The following is a 27,063-nucleotide window of genomic DNA, read 5'->3' as shown; positions in this document are numbered from 1 at the left end:
AAACACATACATGCATATATACACCATGCATATACATGTACACATATGCATATACATGCACATGCATGCATGCATGCAGACAGATGCAGACATAAAAGAAGTTGCACAAGTGACTCAAAGATTTTCAATATTTGAGGAAAAAAAAAAAAAAAGATGTGTAGGTTGAATGTGGTGGCTCAAACCTGTAATTCCCGAACTCAGAAGAGGCTGAAACAGAAGGATTGCTGTGAATTCTAGGCCAGCCTAGGCTCCTTAGTGAATTTCAGCTCAGCAAGGACTACATTGTGAGCTGGCTCAGTGGTTATGGGCACCTGTTGCTCTGCAGAGGAACTGGGTTCCGTTCTCAGAACCCACAGGGCAGCTTATAACTGTCTGTGACTCCAGTTCCTGTCTGACACCTCTTCTGATGTCTGTGGCCCCAGGCCTGCACATGGTGCACATATATACATATAGGCAAAACCTTGTACACACAGAATAAAAATAAATCTAAAAACAATAATAATTTTTTTAAAAGGTGAAATGGTATACATTGTTGATGTGTTTATTATGTGCCTAAGGCCACAGTATCTTGGGACAGCTCTAGTTTTGGGGTTGAGGAATTTAAAAAGAAGTCACATGGTGAATAGCATGTTTCCCGTTTATTGTTGTCTCGCCCTTGTAGTACAGTCAAGGCTGAGTGAACTACTGCTAACTGGCACACTCTCCCAACAGTCACAGTGTGTGAGGGAAACACGCTTGTGTGACCCTCTGTGGCAGAAGGCACAGCGGGTGTGTAGTCTGTCTCCTTCTGCTCCTGGTCATGAAGTAACTAGCTGCTGGGCTGGGGGTGGGCGTGGCTGTGTCCTGCTTCAGTCTGAGTCCATAGCAAAGAGCTGGATGTCCTGCGGGTTCCAGTACAGGCCCACTGCCGAGCTGTAGACCAGAGACCAGACGTACGGGGTGAAGAACTCCTCAGGCCGCTCCTCCTCCACATATTTGAACTTTAGTTCTGGAAATTTCTGCAACGAGAACAAGATGACTTTTTATGTATAAGCAAAAGCAGTGAAGTGTGTGCAGCAGGTCCCCTCTCTGAGTGCTCACAGGCTGGAGTGCAGGCCTTTCACAGAGTCTGACCGTCAAATGGCTTCTGGGCTGGGAGAATATAACTCACCTGCTGTGCTGCCTGGCTTTATGTCAACTTGACATAAGCTAAAGTCATCTGAGAGGAGAGAATCTCAACTAAGAAAATGCCTCCGTAAGACCAGGCTGTAGACAAGCCTGTAGAGCACTTTCTTAATTACTGATGGCGGAGGGTCCAGCTTATGGTGGGTGGTGCCATCCCTGGGCTGGTAGTCCTGGGTCCTTTAAGAAAGCAGTTCACTGAGGCCGAGTCACCCCCTAACAGAAGGGTCAGCCAGGGTCAGCAGGCTCTGTGGCTGTCTCAAGAACACAGAGACTGTCGGATGGAGTAAGGCTGGACATCCCCATTGACTAGTCAAGGTCGATTTGAAAAGGAGCACCTGAACTTTAGGTACTTGACTACTGTGGTCAAGTGCAGGTCTCCGAGGCACCACTGAGGAGTAGCTCTGGGCAGACTCAGCACACTGCTCTCCTTACAATGCCCCGAATTTCCCTGTGGGAATGAAGCCATTAAGCAGGATGGGTTTTTGTTGTTAGAATTAAAAACCATGTGGTGGCAAACACCTTTAATTCCAGCATTTAGGAGGTAGACACAAGCAGGTCTCTGTGGGTTCCAAGGCCAGCCAGGGCTACAAAGAGAGACCTTGTCTAAAACCAAACCAAACAAACCAAAAGACTCAAGGGTGGGGCCTCTTCTCCATACAGTGACATGTTGGGGGAGGTTCCTGAGAAGGTCTTGGAGGGACATAAGGTGACCTCTGTTAGCCCATTGTCTATGTCTGAGGAGGTTGGAATTGCTCACACAGGACCCCCTTCTAGCTGAGCTGCAGAGAGGAAGCCAAGAGGTATTACTAAGCTATTGACTGTCACCAAACACACCCACCCTCACAGTGTTGGGACATTCTTGTGACTGTCCTAATGGAAGGGTATGAGGAAAACAGAGTCCTGGAGTCTGGATTCTGTGGAAATGAGAAAAAGCGGCCAGTATCCCTGGGTGGCCTGTCACACCAACAGTTACAAACTGGAACTCATTTCACCTTCTACAAAGGTACAATGTGGGGACTGTCCGTCTCATCTGAAGTAAACTATTCAGCAAGAAACAGACTAAGCTCCCATGTATTGTATAGTCTATCGGGGGTGTCCACCATGGCCCGTGCACCCAGGGGGTATAACACTATGGCTGTCAATGGTGGATATGGGTAGATTTTATAATGAAGTTATCATTCAAATTGAACAATGGTTATTGCAGCAGAAGTTCTCCACAATAACTTAGTAATTATTCCCCAGCACTAGAGAGGCAGAGTCAGGAGGATCTCTCTGCATTTCAGACCATCCTGGTCTGTATAGTGAATCCCAGGTCACCTGGGGCTACAAAGTAAAGGCCACTCAACCTACTTTATCAATTCTGAGACTATGGCAAGGCAGTTTCTAGCTAACATAATTGATTACATTAACAGGCACATTAAAATGTTTTTAGATACTCATTTAATTTCTGAAGCAATGACAAAAAAACTATTCAGAAGACCTCCCCTCCCCACCCCGCACCTTCTCCTTCTTTCCTCCTCCCTTCCTTTACAGATATTTCCCAACGCTTAATAAGAACAAGACTAAAGGCACGGCTGTGGCTAAGGAGTGTCCAGACCCAGAGTTTATGAGCAGAAATCTGCCTTTATTAGCTGTGACTCTGGAAGTCCCCATCCCCGCACAGCCTCAGGCTCTTCAAATACAGTTTGGCACTATCCTCTGAGAGTCTGAATTTAACTGTCTGAACTTCCCAGCTGAGTGCTCAAATGAGGTAAGCCATGTGATGACAGAAAGGCCTTGCAGAATATCTAACCCAGAGTGGGCATCAGTGAATACTGGCTGTTGTTACGGACGGTACAACCACCAAATAAGAGACCAGGAATACTGGGATGGATGCAAGTCCGTTTCTCCTATGCTCCTCACCAAGGATCCTGGTTTTTGAATTATTTCACATGCAGCCACACTATGGGCTTTTGGAAACTAGGAGCGTTCTGAGCACCTGGCATATTATGGACACTTATTTGCTGAACTGAATAAACAAAGGACTTCATATCCACACAATAACCATGTGTCAGGTCTTTTTTTTTTTTAAAGATTTATTTATTTATTATATATGAATACACTGTAGCTGTCTTCAGACACACCAGAAGAGGGCATCAGATCTCATTACAGATGGTTGTGAGCCACCATGTGGTTGCTGGGATTTGAACCATTGAGCCATCTCTCCAGCCCCCGATGTGTCAGGTCTTAATCAGACTACTGTACAGAAAGAGAAGTGAAGGAGTTGAGTAACCTGCCACAGAGACCGTGACCAGCAGCTTCTTCCATTGCAGCCTCTCAAACCAAGGATTGGGGTGTCCATCCTCCAAACATCTACAGCTAGGGTGGATATGAGGTTTCCAGGCCTCCCAAGAAATGTTCTTCAATGGTCTCATTCAACCTTGGTGCCTGGGTGTCTCACAGTGACATGCAGAGGCTGCATTCTGCCAGCCCAGGTTATGGCCAGGAAAGCAAGCCCGGCGCTTTAGGGTATTTCCCTGGGACTTTGGCTTCTCAGCTTGTGTACAATGTAGGACTTATGAGCTCCTTTGAATTCTGACCATCTGTCAGGTGACTCTAGTGGGGGAATCTAAACCTCTCCATTCCTGCCATGCTTTCTGACCTCACTGTAACTTTAAAGTCAAGCAGGCTCAGGATTCATACAGCTAGCCTTCATGGCAGATACCTCTGTTCCTTGTGTCACTCAATGTCCTGGTATTCAACTGATGGTCGTCACGGCAATTCTAACTGTCTAAGACCAAGACAATATAAATCAGCTGTTGTTAAGTAGCTCTGTAGGCTGGGAACTTACGGCTAAGTGGTCTGCAGGGATTAGGCACTGCCTGCTGCCTGGTGAAGATCTGATCATTTTACAGTGTTTGCAAGCTGTAGTCTACTGGGTGTGCACCACGAGTCACAGGGAAGTAGAAGGCAGAGACAGAACAACAAAACAACGTAAACATATTGTCACTGCTGGGGAAAAGCCTGCTGGACACAGCACACATGGCTCCGAGACCACAGTATAGTGGTCTCACTGTGCATGTGCGTGTGTGTCTGTCTGTTGTCTTTCTCCTTGAGTGAATGACTGAACTGTGAGCTATTTATTTTCTGGGTTCTTTCTGGAATCTTCCCCAGCAGGTCATTTACATGGTTCCTAAAGGGTTGTGGCACAAATAGCAAGGTAAACGAAGACCTGTTTTCCAGACTGGTGGCATGAGGCAAACAACTGAATGCATAGGTGAAGTCCCTTCTACTGGAATGAGTTATTGGTAAGCCTGGCTGACTGAGGACTCTGGAAGAGCAGGTAACAGTAGAGTTTCAACATGCCATTCAGCAGCCTGATGCGCATATAACAGCTTCGTGAGCTGGGCCTGCACCACCCTCTCCATGTTCTGCATCCCCGCCACAACCTGTCCGTGTGGGTAGCTATAGAGCCTTGAACAGAGATCCTTAAGACCATGTGCTTCTCTGAGACGTCTTAGAATGCTCAAGAGCCAAGGAAAGGAAAGACAACAAGTATTATTTAGAGCTAAAGACACTGGGGACACATTTTGCCCAAGAAATGTCATGTCTGAAGGTAATAGCAACAACCCAGAAAGAGTCATCCTTCCCTTTGCATTCCTGTGCGAGCCTATGAAAAACAATAATGCCATCCTGTGTGGCTGCGGGATGTCCAGCTTTCTCACAGTGTGTGTGTGTGTGTGTGTGTGTGTGTGTGTGTATGTGTGTGTGTGTGTGTGTCTCCATCCCTGACACACCAGGCTACATGGCGGCTACAGGCCAGCTGTGGACTAGCCCCAGCTCTGATATCAGCCCGGTGCTTCACGTTCTCCTCTTGTACTCTGCTTCTCTAGCCCTTCTCAGGCCTCCGCTGTGGCTCCTGTCAGGGACTTTTGGGTTACTGTGTCCTGAGGATCACTTGTGTTCTGAGAAGGGACGGGCGCTGGAGAGGGGGAAAAGGGGATCCTAGGTAGGAGCCCTGGCTTTCACACCTCTCTTCAAGATCCTTGGCCTGGGGCTTGGTTCTGAAACTAGAGAAAACCCATCTTCGAAGCTTGAAGCTTGGTCTTTGTCCAAAACCACTTACAACAATCCTGTTGTTTTAAATTTTGGAGCCAGAGGTAATGTTAGACTCTCAAGTGGGCCGGAACTTTTTTTTTTTTTTTTTTAAATCACCTCCAGTGAAATCAACCTACCTCAGTGGGGCATCCGGACGCTCAGCGACAAAGTGGAAGTCTGAGGTGGCAGTGAGACCTGGATAGAGCTGGCACACCCAGGGCCTACATACAGCCTGTCTCTGTTGTCAGTCATGTGATCCAGTGAAAAGCCACAGGAAGTCAGTGAGCAGATGTAGGGTACAACTGTAATAATTTTATTACCGCAGAAGTTCAGTGAGATTTCCAGCTTCCACCTAAAGTCTATACAGATAGCATCAGACACCCAGCAAGCACCTGGCATGGCTCCAGGAAGTTAATGCAATTTACAATCAAACGGCTACACGGCACACTGAAAAGAGTTTCCTGCATATAGTAAGTGGGGTAGACAAGTAGATGGTGGCCACTGGGCCCAAGGCAGCCCAAACCAGCTGCTAGCTGTGGTGGCCTTGGACTGACCAGCAAGCCACTGTTCATTAGGGCTGGTTTAGGGTGGGCAGCCTGTTCAGACAGCAGAAGAATGGCCTCATGAGCCTGTCACAGGACAGCCAAGAAAACTGCTCCTTGTGAAGTCCATGGTGGGGACTCTATAATAGTCTCCCGAACCTCTCCCCCTTCTCTCCCTGACTGTCACTGAACAACCACACCAGGGGACTGCATCTGGGGCTGCAGAGGAAAGACCTGTGTGGACAACAGGAGTCACAGGTGCCAGCAGAGCATGGCAAGATGGAAGACGAGATACTGGAGGACCCGGGGTGGTTGTGCCTCACACTGGGAGGAGAGGAGTTAGGCTGGACAGATGGGAGAAGAGTGAACCGACACACGTGGAGGCACCAATGCCATCAAGCCAGCTGACTCTTGGCTGAGCAAAGGAAAGACAGAAGGAGTTGCAAATGTGTCAAGATGCAGCCACCAGCAGAAAGAGGACACACGCCGAGCAGCCGAGCAGCCGAGCAGCAGTGGGTGAGGAGGGAAAAGTGTTTCTACTTCTCACGAACTCCTGATTACTGTTTTTGCTCCCAAATGCTTTTATAAAGTACTTACCCATCTTATGTGTAATGGTGTTGTGCATTCATGCATGCATGGGCACCAGGGGCGTACCTGGTGCTTGCAGAGACCAGAAGAGGGTGTCAAGTCCCCTGGACTGTAGGTAGAAATGGTGCTGAGCTCCCATGTGGGTGGGGAATCACACTTGGGTCCTCTGTAAGAGCAGCCAGTGTTCTTACCCACTGAGCCGTCTCCCAGCCTCTACTTTTATTTTTGGAATAGTAATGGGGGTCTCACTATGTTGTCCAGGCTAGCCTCAAATACTTGTAGTCTTAGCACTTGGATAAGTTGAGGCACAAGGGTCACAAGTTTGAGTTGAGTGAGTTCTAGGATATCCTGGGCTATACAGAGAGACACTGTCTAATAAGCCTGTCTTAGTTACTTTTCTGTTGCTGTGATAAACTCATGTGAGCACTCTTCTGGGAGTGAGCACTCTGGGAATGAGCACTCTGGGAGTGAGCACTCTGGGAGTGAGCACTCTGGGAGTGAGCATTCTGGGAGTGAGCTAGCAGGCATAGCCCTCGGAGCTCAGATCACTTGTAGTTCAGAAATGGCTTCACCACTTGAGTGTCGACAGTGAGTCTATCAGCTTTTCTCTCAGGGTCTCAGGCTCTCAGGAAGAGCGAAGGATCTATTGCTGGCACTCCCACACTCACCAGAAAATCAGTTATTATTATTTTTTTGATATTTCTTTCATTCTTAAAAAATGCATTTATTTACTAGTTTTTAATATTACATTAAATAATGGTTTATGACATTTTCAGATATGTACATGGTTTGTTTGTTTGTTTATTTATTTATTTATTTATTTATTTATTTCCTCTTTCAGCCAGAACTTGAGGCTCAATGAATGAAGCCTGAGAAAGTATCCTCACTGGGACCTTCTCTGAAGGCAGAGGCCTGAGGGAAGGAGAGAGGCTTTCCTTTGTCTTCAGTTTTGAATGTCTCATTTCTGGGTGCTTGTGGGTGCCTGGAGCAGAAAGAAGGGTAGGTCCTGTGACTGCAGGGGCAGAGAGTAGGACTGGCTGGTACCGTGTGGCCAGCAGCTAGCGATGGGTCAGGCAGGCAGCTGCACAGGCAGCCCCGAGAGCCTGGTGTGGAGCAGGCAGGACAGTTCGTTACCAGGGCATTTACTTGCAGGCGTAGCTAAAGCTGCTGTGGTACACACTGGCTCCGAGAAGGAGACAGGTCCATGGTATTCCAGTTCCAGAGGCTGCAGGGGAGAACACTTTAGAGGAGGTACATAGCACAGAATTTTCTGCAATACATGTGCTCCAAGCTGGCCCAAAAGGAGCCCAGGAACAACTACAGTGTGCCTTCCCTTCTGAGCGGTGCTTATCACAGGAAGGAGCCAGATGCTTGGATGGAAAGGGGGGGGGAGCTTGCAGGAAGCTGAGTGTGGTCTGACTAGAAAGAACACCAGGCGCCCACACACCCAACAGATATGCCCCTAGTACCTAAGAGCATGGCTGGGGGCTTAGTGAGCAAATGACAAACATGGGAGTGTAACTTAATAGTGAACAAATCCAAGAGTCACACATAAGGGCTGGAGATGGCTCAGTGCTTCTTAAGAGCACCGAATGCGCTTGCAGAAGACCCAGGTTCAGTTCCCGCGATCCATGTGGCTGCTCACAACCATCAGCAACTCCAATTCTAAGAGAGCTGATATCTTCTAGCCTCTATGGGCACCAGACACACAATACTGCTCAGACACACATGTGGGCAAAATATTCATACCTAAAATACAGTAATTTACTAAGATTAAAAAAGGAAGTTTGGAAAGGGTCCTCAACACTGGGTGAGTTAGTGGGCCAGTGGCCCAGAGTCATCTGGGACCAAATGAGTCTTATGAAGCCAGTGGCACCAAGGAGAAATGAGCTGTGCTGTTGGGAACTCCGATACTTCAGTAGGCTAGTGTGTCACCGCCATGACTGTGCCACTGGAAGACCCTCCCCTCAGACAACGGGCCACAGTATGGATGGGCAATGCCTGCACTTCACACTTCACTGTGGAAAAGGATATCACATGAACCTCTTACAAATGCACTGGTTATGAAGCTCAGGGGATAGGGTGAAACATGGCGCGTGGAACGAGGAATCTCATTCTCAGTGAGTTCTTGGATTCATGCTCAGGTTGCAGTGTGGGAAAAAGAAGGTGACACATGGCTTCAAATGTAAGCTCCAGCTGCTTCTCTGCAATCATCTGTCTTTATGCTAATTTTTCTAGACTAATTTGTAGAGTGAAGAATTAGAAACAGGTTCAGATTCATATTTAGATAAATTCAAGAAAAATAAGGAACTTGGCCATGCTTGAGATGTGTTAAGAGAGGTACAGAGGAGGATGGGACAAGGACAAACAGAAGACTCCGCAGCGCCCTCCAGCCCAGACTGTGGGAGGCTGGGTACTGTTACCAGGTGGGAAGCCAGCCTTTCATGTACATCACAGAGGTATTTGGAAAGGGAATTCCAGCTAAGACAGTCTGAGATAAGACACTGTTCTTTCTTAGGAGTTAGCTTCTCTGAATGTTCTTTGGGTTTAAGTTGTAAGAAAATCTGATGGTCTCTGAGTTCCCACAGCCGCCTCCTCACTGTTAGCAAGTCCTATCTTGGTTATTTTTACAAGAAGAAGCGACCAGCATTCCTCAGTGCCCACCTCAGCAGGAGACTCTCCTCTGCTCACAGGAGGACAGCTCTGGCAGTATGTAGAAAGCTTCCTGGATGCTAAGCCAGTGATACCTTCTTCAATACATGGGAAGAAGATCACACTGAAACCCCACTTTTGGATGTGTGTGTGAGCTGTGGATGGAACCCAGAGCCCAATGAATGGCAGCCAAGCTCTGTTACTAACTCACATTTTTTTTTTTTGGGTGGGGGGATGGTTAGGTTTCTGAGATAGGTCTCACTCTGTAGCCTAGACTGGTCTGAAACTCAGTGTGTAGCTCACGGTAGCCTTGAGCTTGTGGCCATCCTCCGGTCTTTTGTTTGTTTGTTTGTTTTTTTCGAGACAGGGTTTCTCTGTGTAGTTCTGGCTGTCCTGGAACTCACTCTGTAGACCAGGCTAGCCTCGAACTCTCGAACTCAGAAATCCACCTGCCTCTGCCTCCCAAGTGCTGGGATTAAAGGCGTGCGCCACCACCGCCCGGCCAAACTCAATGAACTTCTTTTTTTTTAATTAATTAATTAGTTAATTAATTATATGTAAATACACTGTAGCTGTCTTCAGACACCCCACAAGAGGGTATCGGATATCATTACAGATGGTTGTGAGCCACCATGTGGTTGCTGGGAATTGAACTCAGGACCTCTGGAAGAGCAGTCAGTGCTCTTAACCACTGAGCCATCTCACCAGCCCCCATCCTCCGGTCTTAGCCTCCTTAGAACTAGAATTAGATGTGTGAGCCACCATGCATAGTGCCAAAGCCACAGTGCTGACGTTTTACGGCTCCAGGGAGGGAGGACTGTCACCTTCTGCTTCCCTTGGATGGATTTCCCAGTGACCCGAGTGAGGGCCGTGTAGGCCGACCTCGACCCGTGGCCACCTGCCTGCTCATGCATGGCCATCCAACACAAGTCACCTCTAAATTCAGAGCGTATCATGTGATTGTTTACATTTTCAAAGCCATGGGGACCAACAAATCTCAAAAGTTGGTGTTGTGCACCACTGGCTGCCCCTACAAGGCAGACAGCAAGGCTGGGTGAATGGATTTAACCTTTCCTCTGGGGTTTCCCTAAACATGTTGGCAAGTCACATCCATCTCTTCAGCTGTCACCTCTGCTCCTATCTCCCTGAAACAAAGCAGTCACACAGGACTCTGGGAGCAGCAAAGGCACTTAGACTCCTTTACCCCAGCATTGCCACACAACAGCCAAAAGGCATTAGCATTGCTACATTGTTAATATTGCTGACTCTGCTTTCAAAACAAAGTTAGAGACAGGATCATAAACACAGGCAGGAGATGCCATCACAGATCAAATACGATCCAGACATCAGACGAATGCCATCAAGGAACGTCCTTGCAGAAGCCCAGCAGAAGATGTAGCAGTGCCCCTAAGGGGATCCAAAGCCTGACTCTCCATTTATAAAGCCTGTTCCTTCCCATTCACAATTCCCACTCTGTCCTTTCCTGGGCCAAAAGGCAGAGCCAGGTGTAGCTAATCTTTTTGACACTGTGACATAATGCTGTCAAGCTGGAGAACTACAAATCAAATTTTAGAGAAAGCTGACAATGCTCAAGTTCAGGATTCTGTGTCGACCTGCACTCTTGGCTCTCCTGGGCATTAGGTATCATTCCTCTGTGGGCTAACACTGTAAAGACTGGCCATCAAATCTAAAACCAGGGGTTTGGATTGGCATCTAAGTAAGTCAGAGACTTCACTGTACGGGAACAGATCCGCACAATCTCTAATTGTTAACAAAGGGTATTAAGTATTTTCACATCTTAGGGTTTCATGAATGAGAACAAGACAGAAGGAAGTTTCATGGAAGAACATGCTTTAGGTGGCACTCAGCTGGCACATGATGCAGAAAAGAGTTAGCTGAATGCTGTGAGGAAGGCTGGTATCTGGGCCCAGCCTTCCATTGACTGCTCAGATACTGGCTGTAGGATCACAGAGGTCACCATAGGGCCACAGTCTGTGGGAAGGGCTGCAGGATAGGAGCCAGGAGGAACTAGGAAAGAAGCTGCAGACCTCAGGATTTTCACCATCTCTACACGGTGGCTCTATAGCATGAGGACATGGAGTGGAGTGTATAAACCTCAAATATCAACTCAGGGCCAGGGGCTTGCAAGACACTGCGAAGTGCCATCCACCATGGGAAAGCCGAAGCTGTGCCAGGCATAACAAACATCTCTGTTTCATGTTTTCAGCTGAGATAGGCTGGAGGTGGCAGAAGACAGGTAGTTGGCACTGAGTGCTCCTGGTGGCAACTGTCATGCATATTTACCAATTATTTGGAATTGAAGTAAATGCACTGATGGGGAAGCACAGTGTTTTATCATGACCAGCACCTCTGCCATGGAGGCTGTGGACGGCAGAGAAATCAGGCCATGGGAGTTTTCTAGCAGACAGACAGTAACAAAGTCAGACACACAGCATCACCTCCTCCTTGACAGAGTTCCCTAATCTCCCAACGATTACAGTTGCTGAGGCCCGAGCTAAACAGTGGAGAGAACGAGGTTGGAGACTGGCCAGGACATTGGAGTGGCTCCTGCAGGCAGGCTGTGCTGGCTGGACTCAGACCTTGCCTTGCCTCGCTACACGACGCTGCACAAGGTGCCAAGGAGCCCATGCTCTGCCTGCGAGCATAGACAACTGGAAAGCAGAGCGCACTCTCCTGTTTTGGGCTCTACCGCTATTTATTTTAAACCAACGACCCAGAAGGCAAGCCGAGCACCTGCAGACAGAGTATGCGAAGGCCAGCCCTCATTCCCACAGCTCACAGTGGCTGAAGCCCAAGCAAGTCACGGTTTCCGGCACAGGCTTCAGTGCTCTGCATTCACATCTGTCAATGCAGACGGATGTACTGCTTATCTCCTCTTCTGTGCTCAGGAACAACCATGGGTAATTCAATTGCTTCTACACTGAGAGCATGGAAATTAAGCAAAATTGGAATTTACCTTGAAAATAATCACAAAACATCTTAAAGGACCTTTCAAAAAGGAAATTCTGAATTTAAACAATTAACTTACTATACTTTAGAAACAGGATCTAGGAAGCAAACTATAAAAGATTCTTTTATTTGGATTTATTTAGAGTAAGAAATATAGAATACGCTTTACTTTGAAAAAATCAGAATTCTGCTGTTTGAATTAAAGAAAGAAAAAAAGAAAGAAGGAAAGAGAAAAAGGAACCATCCAGCCAAACGCCCTGCCCCCAACGAAACTGAAAACCAAGGTGCAAGCTGTTAAGTGCCCCTGAGAACCAGCATCTGCCCAGCAGTGAGGTAAGTTAGCACAAGCTGAGGCCTCAAAAACATTGCTCAAAAGACTCAGATTAAAGAAGAGGGACCTGGGTCTATCTGGGAGCAGTTTACCCTGTGGATACTTCTACAAGTCTGAGTCTCCTGAGCATGTAAACCTTCTCTAATAAAGAAAGATGCTGTAAGATAAAAGTCAGGCGATTTCTTTTGCAGGGCCAGGGTCTGAGAGTCTGTGTCCAACCCCTGTTTGCATGGTGAGTCACAGGGTGATGGTATTTCAAAGTGGGGTCTCTGTGGGGTGATAAGGTCGTGAGGGATCATGAGTGGGATTAGTGACCTAGTAAAAGACCCTACAGAGCTAGCTAGCTCCTCCCACAGCAAGGAGGGAGAGAACCAGACCCTGTAGTGCCTTCCTCTTGGATGCCCAGCTCCCATAGCTGAGAAAAATTAAGTTTTCTTGCTTATAAGCAGTCATTCAGTTTCTAGTATTTTGTTTAGTAGACTGAACAAACAAGACAAAAGGTGACATATTGATCTTTCCTTCTTTTTATTAATTATAACATCTATCTATATATCGGGCTGACGGGCCTTTATCATTTACTTATGATTACACTATTATCCTAACCAAATGGCCAGTCCTTGGCTATCTTGCTGGCTGTGCTGGTGGTCAGAGCTCAGGGGCCATGAGAAGTGAAGATGCAGATACACTGCCCTTTGCTCTGTCGGGGAGGGAACCATACGGAATGACCACAGGCCCCACAGTCCAACTGACAGCATAGAGAGGAGAGCTCAGTGAACGAATGGTGTAGCCAGTGCCTGTTCATCATTGACTGGGCCACTCTGTTTTTTATCTACCCCAATTTCTTTCTTTTGAATTGCTCTAGACATAAAACTCATCTGAATATTATCAAAATATTCAGAATAAATTAAATCACAGGGTGATCTTTTGTACCATAAAAGCATTTGTTAAAACTGTGAGACAAACATAGCCAAGTGGTGGCAGAGGCAGAGGTAGGTGGATTTCTGAGTTTGAGGCCAGCCTGGTCTACAGAGTAGGTTCCAGTATAGCCAGGGCTACACAGAGAAATCCTGTCTCAAAATCCAAAAAACCAAAACCCCAAATCAAACAAACCACTAAGCAAACAAAAACACAACCACCAACATCAACAAAACCTCCAAAACCCAAATCAGATTAAAGACATAGTATTTACTTGGAGAACTAAGATAAACACAAACAGGAGAAATTGCTAAAGCATTCTTCCATGTGACCTAATGTGACATGTGATCTCCTAGGTGTCACACAGTAATAGCCAACTCTGGGCTTCCTGTACTTGAGGGTCTCCACAGGTTGGTTACATGTGACTTTTCAGCTTTACTTCCTTTTTCTCCTCACAGCAGCTACCAGCCTCTTTATAGAAGAAGTACCCAGGTCCTGTCCTTCATGCTCATGCCTGCCTCCATGCTGTGACAGTCCTGAGGAAGAGGGCATTAGGAAGGCTCTGTGGGCAGAGAGGATTGTTCAGAAGCTTACCTAACCAAGAACAAGCTCAAAGCTCCTCACACAGGGAGGTGAGGAAGTATGAGCAAAAAGGCTCAACATGAAATAAAATGGGAGTGTAGGAGGCCTTGACAGATCACAATGATGGGACTGACAGAGCATCTGTAACCATGATGATCCAGATAACCCAGGTGTGGTCAGAAGACAACCACAACCTTTACAAGACAGGCAGGGGACAGAAGTAGTAGTAAGCACCTGTAATCCCAACACTTGGGAGGTGGAGGCAGGAGGTTCAGGAGTCAAGGCTGGTCTCAGACTACAGAGCAAGTTTAAGGCTAGTCTAGGCTCTATGAGGCCCTGAAACAAACACACAAATGAACAATTACATAACAAAAGATAGGGTGGTAGTGATGAGGCCTCATGGAAGCCCGGGGAGGGAGAAGTTAAACAAGCGTCAAGGAGGAGGTGGCAAACAAGGGTGGTGTGTAAATAAGGACCAGACATGTAGAGAGTAAGGAAGGACAGGTAGACAGGACTAACAGACAGACTAGAGGCAGATCACACGGGGGCTGACAGCCAGGGGCTGTAGCTGTGTGGAGTACGGATGGTAGCATGAAGAAAGTCAAGCCCGGACCACACTCAGTGCTATGAAGTGAGCTGGACTGTGACTGGAAGGCTCGAGAAAAAAAAAATGGTCCACAAGGTTTGGAGGTGGAAGAGTCCTAATGGAAGAGCAATGAGGGATAAGCACTCAGGCCACAGAGGAGAAGGGCCTGGACTGAGAAGACAACAGAGGGGACAGAGCGGGTGAGGAGAAGGCAGGGATGCCACAGATGCAAACCGCCACCGAGGGCAGCCTCTGCAGACTTCAGGTGTCCACCTTTGTAACTTTGTTTCTCACAAGGAACAAAGACAAACATAATTCCATTTCCATCGTAGGGCTGGTTCTAATAATGTGCTTTGTCTCTCAGATGTGGCTTCCACAGCCACTTCTGGGACAGGATCCTATACGGCTGACTTCATGGGGCGTGATGAGGTGCCTGGGGATGATGGCCTCGGCTTGCCAAATGTAATTCTGACCATTTTTAAGCACGAGAAGAGTCTGAGACGTGTCCTCTACTCTTCTAATGCAGTTCTTAGTTCTACACTTTCATCTCAGTTCACCAGCTCTGTAAACATTAGGCTCAGTAACAATAGGGACAATGGCTTGTCACCAAGATGACCTTTCTGCATGTTTATCCAGCTCCCACTCAGGACCCACTGACTAACATCCTTGTCAGTCTCAGGGCCTTGACCTGGAGTTCTGGGGCCTGCTCCCTCCTGCCCCCAGCACACTTGCAGACCTCACAGGTAATGTACAAGCCTCAAGATGTTGGGGACAAAAGGCGTAATGTACTTCCTTTGAGCATGCAGTCAAGTCTGTCCCCCATGCACAGCACATCAGCTGCTCCATGTGTGTGACTTGGAAGGAAACAGGAGTCCCGTGGCACAGAGGGATGAAGGACTCCAGCTTAGGAAGCCTGGCTCCACTTCTAGAGATGGGTGGAGCCACAGCAGGGGCTTTCTGATGAGCCAGGAGAGCCATCTAGACAAGGGGCCTTCATCTGAGAAAGAAAACAACAGAACCCCACTCAGGGCTTCCTGGCTGGACCCTGCCTGGCCACTGCCATCAGCTCTGCTCCCTTTGTCCTTCCTCTGGGGGACAGCTAGAGTAAGCGGAAGCCTAACAACGAGACTTGCCCCCAAGTACCCCACTGTTAGGACAAAGGTGACAGAAGAAAACGGGCAGTTAGACAGCACATTGCACACACACATTAACACACTCACCCCAACTCACTCACACCTACACTTATTCACACATACCTACTAACACCCTACGTTCATTCACACCACCTACCTACATCCCCTCACACTCATGTACCCATTCACCCCAACACTCAACCCACTCATGCTCACTCACACTCATACCTACCCACCCACCCACCCACTCACTCCCACCCGCCCATACCCACTCACTCCCACCCACTCACCCCACCCACCCACACCCACTCACCCACTCACTCACTCCCACCCGCCCATACCCACTCACTCCCACCCACCCACTCACTCACTCCCACCCACCCACTCCCACCCATCCACTCACTGACATCCACCTACCCACTCACTCACACCCCCTCACTGTCATATGCTCTCCTCCAAGGACCTCTACTGAAGGCGCTCTACATTCTGTCCACTGCCCACAGCAGAGCAGGCTGTGGAGCGGCAGGCCAGGGTAGGAGGAGGCACAGGACGCTTCTTCGTCTCATCTAAAGGATCCTTGATTGCTGCAAAACTCGGCTAGTAAGCGGTTCTGTCCCCCTCAGCCCCCTCAAGACAGAATCTTTCTATTATGTAGCTCTGGCTATCTTGGAACTTGCTATGTAGACCAGGCTGGCCTCAAACCTGCAGAGAGCCTCCTGTTTCTACACCCTGAATCCTGAGATTAAAGTCCTATGAACCACATCCAGAACCAACCTATCTTTATAAAAGCAAGACACTAAGTAGCCACTCTCAAGGATTAGGTTTTTAATTATTTTACTTCTTAAGAATCAAATTAATTTATAAGCCTATATAAACTCTTATATAAATTATATAAAATTTAATCAGAATAACTGCCATACCTATAAAAGTAGTCTCCTAGAAAGATTCTAGATTGGAAACATACATTTCTGATTTCAGAGCAGGAGCTACATAATAGAAAGATTCTGTCTCGAGGGGCTGAGGGGGACAGAACCGCTTACTAGCCGAGTTTTGCAGCAATCAAGGATCTTTTAGATGAGACGAAGAAGCGTCCTGTGCCTCCTCCTACCCTGGCCTGCTGCTCCACAGCCTGCTCTGCTGTGGGAGGAGCTGTCTGCCAGCATGTTCAAGACCCTGGGTTCAATGCCCAGCATTAGAAAGGTAGAAAGGGGGGGGAATAAAAAGATGTTCTATGAAGCCATCGAAAGAGTGGAACCCTCACAGACCTCAGTTATCCTGAATGGTCACTTCCCTCTTACATGCAGATCTCTGTGGCAGACATGTCACTCTGAAACACTCACCCTAGCTAGGTTTTCCATAGCAGCCTTCCATTTGCTCAGGGACCACCACTTTCTGATGGTCACTCTGATTTTTAGCAGTGACCACCTGATTAAACCAACTTGAGAACAACAGTAGCTTGAGAGGGTGGAGTCTACTGTGTGCACAGGCCCAGACAGAGCAGAGGAGCTATGCCACAGGGCACTGGGCCCTCTTTCACTTGGGAAGACATTCTCCCAGTCAGAGATGGAGTAGGCCAGAGAAAGAGTCTGAATGAATGGACACACATCATGAGTGGACACACATCATGCGTGGACACACATCATGAATATCAGTCATCAAAGCTCACGATGCCAGCTCTCTATGTAAGATCAACAAGGAGCAGGTCATTAGTAATAAGGGACTCTCTAGCTTTCTGGAGGCAGCTTTGGAAAGAACTTTAGCCTGAGAAGTGTCATTCTGTCCCTGACACAGTGAAGTTCAACAGAGCACGGGTGTTGCTACGCACAGTGAAGAATCCTGTGTCAGGGCCTACACTGGTCCCTGCTGGACTTGTGCGACTGCTGCCAGTCAATTCTCATTTTCCTATAGTTAAAAGAGTTGAAGTGGATGGTTTAAACATTTGTCTTCTCTTACCTTCAGCTAATGCTGCTAAGTAGAGGATTATGTGCGCACTGCCTATGAAGGCCAGAAGAGGGTAAGAGATCTTCTGAAAGTAGAGTTACAGATGGTTGTGAGCCACCATGTGGATGCTGGGAACTGAACCCAGGGCCTCTGGAAGGGCAACAGTGCTCTTCACTATTGAGCCATCTCTCCAGCCCTTTTGTCTACTTCTTTAAGAACAAAGAAGGCAGAGGCCTGAGTCCTCTGAGACTTGCTTTAAATCACTGAGGCTGGAGAAAGGACACCATCCAATATTGCTTCTTTGAAACAGTCACAGATCCAACATCTTTTTTCATTCTTTCCCCTCAGTCTGGGCAGTTGGAGGTGGGAGATGTTAAGACAAATCAAAACAACCAAAACTATATGAACATGCTGATACTCAGCTGTTTTGCTAGATTTAAAAATCCATGCAGTCCTCACATACTGACAAGAGTGGACATTGAGACCAAGGACGTGGTCAATCCAGCTTCCTCTCTAGGAGGGATGACATACATTCCAAACCGTCCCTGTGACTCCACATGCTCAACTCTAAACACTTGGCATGAACACATCTGCATAGAATCCAGACATCTTTTCATTAAATATGCAACAAAAGAATCTTAAAACACTGGAATCAGGAGGAAGGCTACAAAAACAAGTTTTCAATTATTATATTGATAAGAGAATATACAGTAAGGAAACATGAGGTGGGGGGGAGTAAAATAAATTGGTTATGCTCTTCAAAGTCAGACAGCCCCAGCTCAGGCTTCTTTAAACCACACTAGTGAAATATTTACCTGTCTGTATGGACGCCATGTAGTTCAAATGAGGTAACTAAGTTCTGGCAGAGTTATTAACACGCCCATGAAAATTTGAGTACACTGCAAACTACTATAAATGAAATCATATTTTAAAGCAAGCATGCTGATTTTGCTCTGACTCTTTCCAAAATAAAACAGCAAATTCACCACCAAGGAGAGCACTCATCAGCAGCTGAGCTGTCTTGGAAGGTCGGACGGGGCCTTCAGCCACCTCTGGGCTTAGGCACTTCCCTTGTTGCCCTGAACAAGGGCCTTTACATTTCTCAAGAGATCACCAGGGCCTGGGACTGCCCTAACTTTTCTTCAGGGTCATGACCTCTGCAGACTTGTAAAAGTTCTTAAGAGACATAGAAAGCAGCAGTTAGATGTGTTGTTTTCTGTCCCTTTCCTGGCTAATGAGGACAAGTGGCCCTCAATTTTCACTGCTGTTGACATACTAACTTGTAGCAGTCCTTTTAAGTTGTGGCTTCTAATACATTATGGACTTGGGAACCAGATGGCTAAGCTTGTTAAAACCATGTATTAGGCAAGGAGTGTCAGGCTTCAGTAAGAGGCTCATGGCCTCTGTTTTGACTCTGAGAATCTATGGCCCTAGCTCCTGCCTTTGTTCTAGAAAAGTAAGGCCAATAGGCAAGAAGCTCCAAAAACTCTGGTCACGTTGGGGATAAAGGGTACCCTAAATGCATCAGGAAGTGAGGGGGGAACAGGGGAGTAAGGGGTGCACAGCTCATCCAGACCACACAGCTAGGGTGGCCCCAATTCCTGCTTTCCCCGTCAGCATCTTTCTGTCTCCCCCTTCTCTGTTTCCTATGGTGGTGGTTTTAGGTCTATAAGCACCCTGAGCATGGCAGCTTCCTTCCTTGCTTCTGATGGAGCCCTTCTGCCACTCTACCATCTTGTAATTAGCTTAAGATTCCTCACCTCTGAGAAAGAATCAGTTGTAGGGAAGCCAGTTCTCTGAATGCTCCTTTAGAAACCGGAGCCTCCAGAGCAGAAGGGTCCTTTAAGACATACAGCTAGCTGAGCAGGCAGCAGTTACTCAATCAATACTAGCTGAGCAAATAAATGAAAGGCAAGAAAATCCCTATTGCAAATAGTAGCTCTGTAAGAGAAGAACATTAGCCCTTGGATGTTGGAGATAGTCATTCAAGGACTCAGTCAGAGGTCTGAGAAGGACTGTGTGAATACCAGAAATAACAGGGTGACTGGGAGCACTGTGGGTCATCATGCATACATACACTGCTGGCATCTGAAAATCCACAAGTCCTGGGTTTGGGCTCTCTTTTCAACAACTGCTAACCCTGAGAGTCTGTATGTGGAATGTGGAGGACATGTCCAGAGGACTACAACACTCATTGTTTTTTTTAACTCAGAGATTGTACAGGAGAGGGCTAGGGCCCAGATCACCAGCCACAAAGGCAAAGCTTGAAGGATCTATCTGCTATTATGTTTTTTTACACCTGTATCAACAAGAAGAATGCCAAATGCATACATTTGTTAAGACTGACATTTCTATTTCATGGGTGGTGGTAGTGGTAGAAGAGGGGTGGTGGTTTATAAGAAACAAGATAAGGAAGTAGATACATTCTTTGAACATTTCCATTAGTGAAATTCCTCTAATGCCCGTTATTAATAGGACTACACTTTCATTTCCAAAAATATGGTCTTCTGCTATAGTCATATTAAAATGGAGCAGAGAAAAATAAGATCATCCTCCAGAAAAGGTAACCACCCACTTCGGCCTGTGTAACATTATGAGACAGCAATTGAAACTGTGGACACAATGATCTAATGAAATCCAAGTTCACAAAAGCTTATCTCCCAGTGATGAAAAGCGGGAGTGATTCATTCATTCACCCTTTATGGAGCCAGTGTGCCTCTCTAGGACTCAGATGTGAGCAAAGCCACCAGCTGGCACAGGCTAAGTGTTGGGTTTGTGACCATGAGCACATTTGTAGCTAACAGGAGCCATGGCAGACAGGGGTAGCAGGCTACATGAGAGTAACTGTCGACTTACCTTGGAGTCCGAGGTAATCAGGACAAACATAAAATGGAAAGACTCCGAAGGAGGGAAGACGGTCAAAGAAACTCATTCCTAAACTTTAACAGGCGCATATATTAACTCTCATATTTAATGGCACACAGAGGACAATGGGAGTCAGACTACAAAGGGACCCATTTATAGCGTCCTGTCATAGGACTATTGAAAATTAAATAAGGCTGTCTCTAGCTGCTACTGCTATCAATTAGCCAGCAACCACTTCCACAGTCCTAATGACTGCCACATGCACGCTGTGCGTTACCTCTGGGCCTGCTAATTCCAAACACAGGAGGCTGTAGCTGGAGACGGCACTGAACAGGCAAGTCTACAACAGCATGCTAGGAGCCACCAACTCTGCCTCACAAATGAAATGATTCCATGCTTCAGAATATTTTGGGTAATTTAGCCTAGTTCCTCCTTAAACATATGAACTAGATTATACACTTTGTCGTAACTTAACCTTCACTCACCCAAGTAGTTTCTCTGCCCTACTACCACATGGGCCTCTTCATTTCTGTTTCTTCTAGTTTCTCAGAGTTTAAAAACTACTTGTTGGACTAAGTGACCAGGCTCTGCTGACAATATGGTAATTTGTGTCATGGTTGAAAGCCTTCATTTTTGGAAGTAAAAAATTAGTCTTGTGAAAATATCACTTTATTCTGAGAGATGACTGTGCCAATATAAAGCAAAACCCCATTCTCAAGGGGTCATCTTTGGACATCTGTGAGCCAGTCCCCTGAGTGCACTTTCTTCTGCCTCGCACTCCTCTCCTGTGCCACCCGGCTACTGCTGCGGCTCTCCAGGCTCAGAGTCCAGAAGTGTTTACTAACAACAAAGAGTTAATGCTTCTCCTGGACTCTGGAAGAAACCAGATTTTGTCAGTGAGGTTTGGCAATGTGAGAAACACTGTAACCAATTTCATTTCCTGTCAAATAAATGGTTCACAGGAGAAAGTTGGCCAGTGAGTTTGGGAACTTTTCTAAAAGTCTCCTTCAAGCAGCCTGTGTGTCTCTGCTTATCACTGAGGGGCAGACACCCTGGTGGTAACCGGGAAGCAGCTAGGCTCCATTCTATTTCTGATGAAGCAGGAGGGTTAGGGCTCCTCTCAGAAAGGACATGGCCATGGGCGTCCTGTCCATCAGACAATACTTTTTAACCTGCAGGGCTGTGAATACCAGCCTGTTAAAATGACATTAGAAGAACAGGCTTAATGTCTTAGCCATTTTAACTTAATCCCCTCATCCAGCCCCAAATGAGACAGCTTGAGCAGCCAGTGTAGAGTAGAGAAAGGCAATGCAAAAAAAACCAAACAGCCATTTCTGTAAGAAGGGAAACACAGAAAGTCTGAGGGAGTTCTGAGGAATAGAAAGTCCCTCAAAGTACGGAGACACATTTATCTAAAACATGAACACCCACCCTCTGTAAGGATGAGACCTTTTATACTTGGAGCTGAAAATGACTATCTCTGGGTTTAAGCAAACTAAAAACCAATTCTCACAAATATAGTTCTGTACATTGTACTTACACTTAAAAAAAAAAGGAAGAACACCTTCATATTAATTTAGAACTGGTAAAAGCATACACTTAAAATGTATTTGCCAAATCTGAATAGCTTTCTGTCAAAGGTTAAGCTGACAGATTTTGCGTACGTACTCTGGACTTGCTTAGAAAGTATGCACAAGCAACCCATAAAACAGCCAAGTAAGCACAACGAGGCAGGAGGAGGGAAAAGTCTGAAATAATGGCTTCAGGCCCTTAATTATAAAAAGTAAAGGAAGTGCGTCTGGATGGCGAGGACTCGCTGGTGCAGGCAGGCCTGCTGCTCAGTAGTCTCCCCACAGCACCAAGGATGCCCCTTGGTCCGTGGAGGGCAAAGCTGGTTCTATTCACCAGCAAACTGACGCACAGAGCAGAGGAGGGAGCCACAGTCGCCTGAAGCTTCCTCTGTGGGCACAGAATCGACTTCCATTGTTTTGTGACCACAAACTGTATTCTTTTTTTATTTCTATTTAATATTCTTGGTGACACTGAGAGGTGCAGACTCTAAGCCCAGACCTAGGGAGTCAGCATTAAATCTGCTTTATTAAGGATAAGTAATTTGATAACAAAAAGACCAAAGAACCAGGAAGTTTCTGGGTTATTTAAAACTCATCTGAGGTGCAATGCTATCCAGTCATATGAACTGAGGATGTCCACTACACTGTAGAGTTCTGTTGGTGTAGTAGAAAGAGCAAAAATTAACTTCACTATGCTTATGAGTCACCTCCAACTCTAATAATGGACGCGTATATTAATTGTACATAGTGTTGAAAATTTATAAAATGAGCAAAACTGGAAAAACGGAAGGGCTCAATTTAAAAATAGAGCTGATTGATTCTTTGGGCTAGGATTCACCAGTCTCCTGATCTGAGAGGGCAGTCAGCACAGCCCTGTACAATGGCTACTCAGTTAATGGCCAGAAGCAAATCTGAGACCTCTAATTAATGTCCAGACCTGTTCCTTGTAAATATTCTGCAAAACACATGATTTTTTTATATAATAAATTCCAAGAGAACTCAAAATGTTTCTGTTTCTTCTGAACGCATCTGCTTTCAAACAGTCTCAGGTTCAGAAGGCAGATGTGGACCTTAGTGAGAGAGACAGGAGCACAAGACTCAAGGGGACACACTAAGCTGCTTCAGCAAAGTTCTCATGTAGCTAGGACCATGGCTCCAAATGGGAGGCTGTGGTGAGCCACAGGGGAGGCAGCCAGGGCAAGAAGACCCTTCAAGTACTCACCAGCAGCAATCAGACCAGCAGCCTGGCTTTGGTTTCTGTCTCCTTACTGGAGAAGACTGACGGGTTTGTAAGATCTGGACACACAGAGTATGAGGCACTTATCAACAGAGTAAGGGAGAGCCCCTCAGTGTCTTTTCCTTCCTTCTGAGTTTCTGCTGTTAAGTCCAGTACCATCCCCTGTGAGGGCCAAGGAATGGGCTTCTGTGGAGGGGGTGATACTGGCTGCATACAAGCTGGAATACAGACAGGATTTTCCCATGACTCAGTGTGGGATTGTCCCTTAGGCCTACCATCTTTCCTTATACTTCTCTCCAGGTGTGTGTGTGTGTGTGGGGGGGGCATTTGTGCAGGCGCATGTATCTGTGTTTGTACACTCAGATACAGAGTTGGACAGCATGTCTTCCTCTATCACTCTCTACCTAGTTATTTAAAATCAGTTTTTAAATTTACATAAACATACACAACACACGTACACATCCACACACGAGCACAGCACATGCGTATGCATGTGGAGGTCAGAAGACAACCTGGTTTCCTTTCTGCACTGTGTGTTTTGGGAATTGAATTCAGGATATATGGCTCAATGGCAAGAACCCTTATTTGCTAATCATTTTGCTGGCTCTCCTTCATCTTCTGAGACAGGGGCTCTTTCTGAACCTGGAGCTCCCTGGCTCAGTTACACTGGCTTGTTGGTAACCCATACTCAAGGGATCATCCCGCCTCTGCAGCCCCAACCCTGCACAGGTGTGTGCTCCATGACTGGCTTTCTGTGTGGCTACTGGAGATCTGAACTCAAGTTCTTATGCTTGCACAGTGAGCGCTTGACCCAGTACTCATCTCTGCAATGCTCCTTCTCCAGGCTTTACTCAAGGACTAGGGTCACAGACATGCATGGTTAAAATAAGCAGTTATATTCCTTATAGAGCTAAGTGAATGCAGGCACAGTGTGCCATAGTGAAGGAGACAGAACCAGCGAGATCAAGAGCACTGTACACAATCTAGAGCCTGTCTTGAGAAACTGACAAAGGATATGACTTAGACTATAGAGAGGTGTCCAGTCTACCCTGTGCTGGGGCTGTGGTAGGGGAGAGGGATATGGGTAAGGCTATCAAGTGCCATAGGCTTCTCCAAATTAAGAATTCAAGACATTTACTGCTGTGAGTTGGAAAGAAGAGATGCCCATTGAGGCTGCGAGTTAGGGAGGCTGAAAGGAGCAAAGGCTGTTCTGTTTTATAGAGAATAGTTTATGAAGTGCTTTCCAGTGGAAGACACGATGATTATTTTCTACTCTATTTTGGCTAGTTCAAAGATCTGATCTAACCTGAGAAGAGCTCTAGCCCCTCCACCCCAACACACACACTTCAAGGCTTGTTAGCACATATTTTTCCTGTGTTGATGGTGGGCAGGCACTCCTCTATGTAAGCAGGGCATCGCTGATGACGATGATGACATTGAGGAAACATTTACTACAGCAAAGCCAAGCAAACACACAAACAATCCGCTCTTAGCTTTCTATTCCAAGGAAACATTTGCATTCTGGGGAATGTACTTCCTCTTTTGTGAGTATATGCTTCTAAACATAAATATGAGTGCAGTTGACATCATATGAAAAACATTATGTTTTCAACTTGGAGTCTGGAAGACATAGTAAGAAAAAACTCCGTGCTGTTCCTCTTCTAGACACACAAGTCACTTCCGGCTTCTGATTTACTCTTCATGTTGCAGAGATCATGCCCAAAGTTAACTCTGGGAACGTGTGTTGAAACACGCAGTCGTTCAAGTAATTCACAGCTCTGCTCCCACAGCAACTGCTGGGCTGTTTGTTTAGAGACAGCAGTAATGCAAAATGATTTCTCTGGAGACATCTGGCTTTTACGTAGTCATCACATAAAAAATGTAGTAACAGTACGAAGCACAGAGTGTGCATATCCTGAAGACATTTGTGAATAGTGTAGTTTGCTTTTAAAATAACCTTTGAAGGTACTATGAAACCATGACACCAGTTACTGCCAGGGGTGTCCCCAGAACATCAGAGGTGGCAGATGCCAGGCGCACACCTCTGCCGCCAGCCCTGAGTACCTCGTCACAGGGCTTCTGCTTAGACAGGAGCCTGCTGCTTGACTGTAAAGCAGCTCCCTTCTGAGACTGGTATTTACATAGCTTCTATTGTTACAGGAACTAGTGCTGGGCTCTGTGAAAGGACACAAGGAAGGACACTCCTAGTCTGTCACATGTCTGCCTCATGTGTTTCCTTTGTTAAAACCCATGATATGATACACTTCTCTTCAGCGGCCAGGCACATGGCACCCTGCATGGCATGGGACCTCTGCAGAAAAACCATGTTCCTTGTAGGCAACGTTTGCCTGCTCTCCAATTTTAGAGCTGAGGCTGTGGTTTGTTAGGTAATCATGATGAAACATTCTGAGCTCCCCTCTTTGCATATCAAAGTTATCACACATAATCCACTAATTTTGCCAGGCAGTGGTGGCATACACCTTTAATCCCAGCACTAGGGAGACAGAGGTAGGAGGAACTCTGTGAGTTCGAGGTCAGCCTGATCTACAGAGTTCCATGACAGCCATGACTGTTCAACAGAGAAACCTGTCTCAGAAAACAAACAGCCAGACGGTGGTGGCGCATGCCTTTAATCCCAGCACTTGGGAGGCAGAGGCAGGCGGATTTCTGAGTTTGAGGCTAGCCTGGTCTACAGAGTGAGTTCCAGGACAGCCAGGACTACACAGAGAAACCCTGTCTTGAAAAACTAAAACAAACAAACAAACAAACAAACATCCACTAATTTCAAGTGTTCAATTTGGTAAATGTTCTTATCTGCACATAAGTGACTGGCAGCAGACACAGAGCAGGCGCACTGTGCTAACGGCTCCCTCTGAGTCCCTGCACATTTGCTTCCTGTCACCCGTTGCCTTTTCTGGTGTTTTATCGATTTCTGATCATCTTATTTTAGTTGGACGATTCTAATTTTACAGAAATTAGTCATAAAGCTCAAAATAGGGTATACTTAGGTAAATGTGCCATACACATTCAAAATCAAGTGAGTTCTGCCACCGTAGGATGTTCTATAAATGCCAATCAGGGGGAGGTGGCTGACAGCCTTTCAGATCTCCCATGTCTTTGCTGATTTTTTTGGTCTAGTTCTTTATCGGTTGCTGTGGGAAGGATTCAAATCTCCAATAAGGATAGTGGGCAGATCTGTCCCACCCTCTTGTCAATGCTCCTGCTCTGTGATTTTGAAGTGTGTTACGGGAACACGCACACTTGCCACAGCTGCACATCACTTGGAACTGAAGTTGCTCTGACATGACGTGCTAGACACACTGGCTTCCTGCTCACCTGTTTGCATGCTATCTCTTCTTCCACTTACTTTCTTTCTCTTCTGTTTTTAGTTTTAAGTGCATGGTTGTTTTGTTCACATGTCTATACATACACCACTTGTATGCATGGTGGCTGTGATGTCTAGAAGACAGTTTCATATCCCCTAGAACAGAAGTTACCGATGGTTGAGTCACCATGTGTATGCTGGGAATTGAAATCCAGCCCTCTGGAAGAGCAAGTGGCCACCACTCTTAGCTGCTGGGTCATCTCTCCAGCCTCTCTTCCACTGACTTTCACCCAAGTTCTTATGGTTAAGGTGCATCCTTTGCAGATGGCTTATTGCTGTGTCTTCTTTCACCCATCCTGACAACTCTTCCTTCTGAATGCGTACTTGGAGCATTGTTGTTTTCTACAGTTGTATCTGTCATCTTATTTTCAGTTGTCTTCTTGTTCCTTCATTTCTATCCTCCTTCCTTTATGGGGGCGACAGTGTGATATCTAAGTGTTCTTTACAATACCACTTTTTTGGCTGGCTTTTAAAAATCATCATCATTACTGTTATTACTAGTGTGTTCAGGAACTCAGGATGGC

The 27,063-nt window shown here is 46.4% G+C and overlaps 1 protein-coding gene across 1 annotated transcript in view; it reads right to left on the bottom strand.

Annotated features, from left to right (window-relative positions):
• Positions 1–520: 520 nt before the first annotated feature.
• Positions 521–27,063, bottom strand: part of Dym (dymeclin) — a 269,849-nt gene continuing 243,306 nt past the window's right edge. Inside the window, exon 17 of the mRNA XM_028783225.1 lies at positions 521–998. Within this exon, the coding sequence (XP_028639058.1) occupies positions 849–998 (150 nt within the window). The 3' untranslated portion in view covers positions 521–848. The remainder of the gene's footprint in view (positions 999–27,063) is intronic.

The sequence above is a fragment of the Grammomys surdaster genome, unplaced genomic scaffold (assembly GCF_004785775.1).
Source record: "Grammomys surdaster isolate TR1022 unplaced genomic scaffold, NIH_TR_1.0 1036, whole genome shotgun sequence".
Lineage (NCBI taxonomy): Eukaryota > Metazoa > Chordata > Mammalia > Rodentia > Muridae > Grammomys > Grammomys surdaster.
This window is presented reverse-complemented; position numbering and strand designations above follow the sequence as displayed.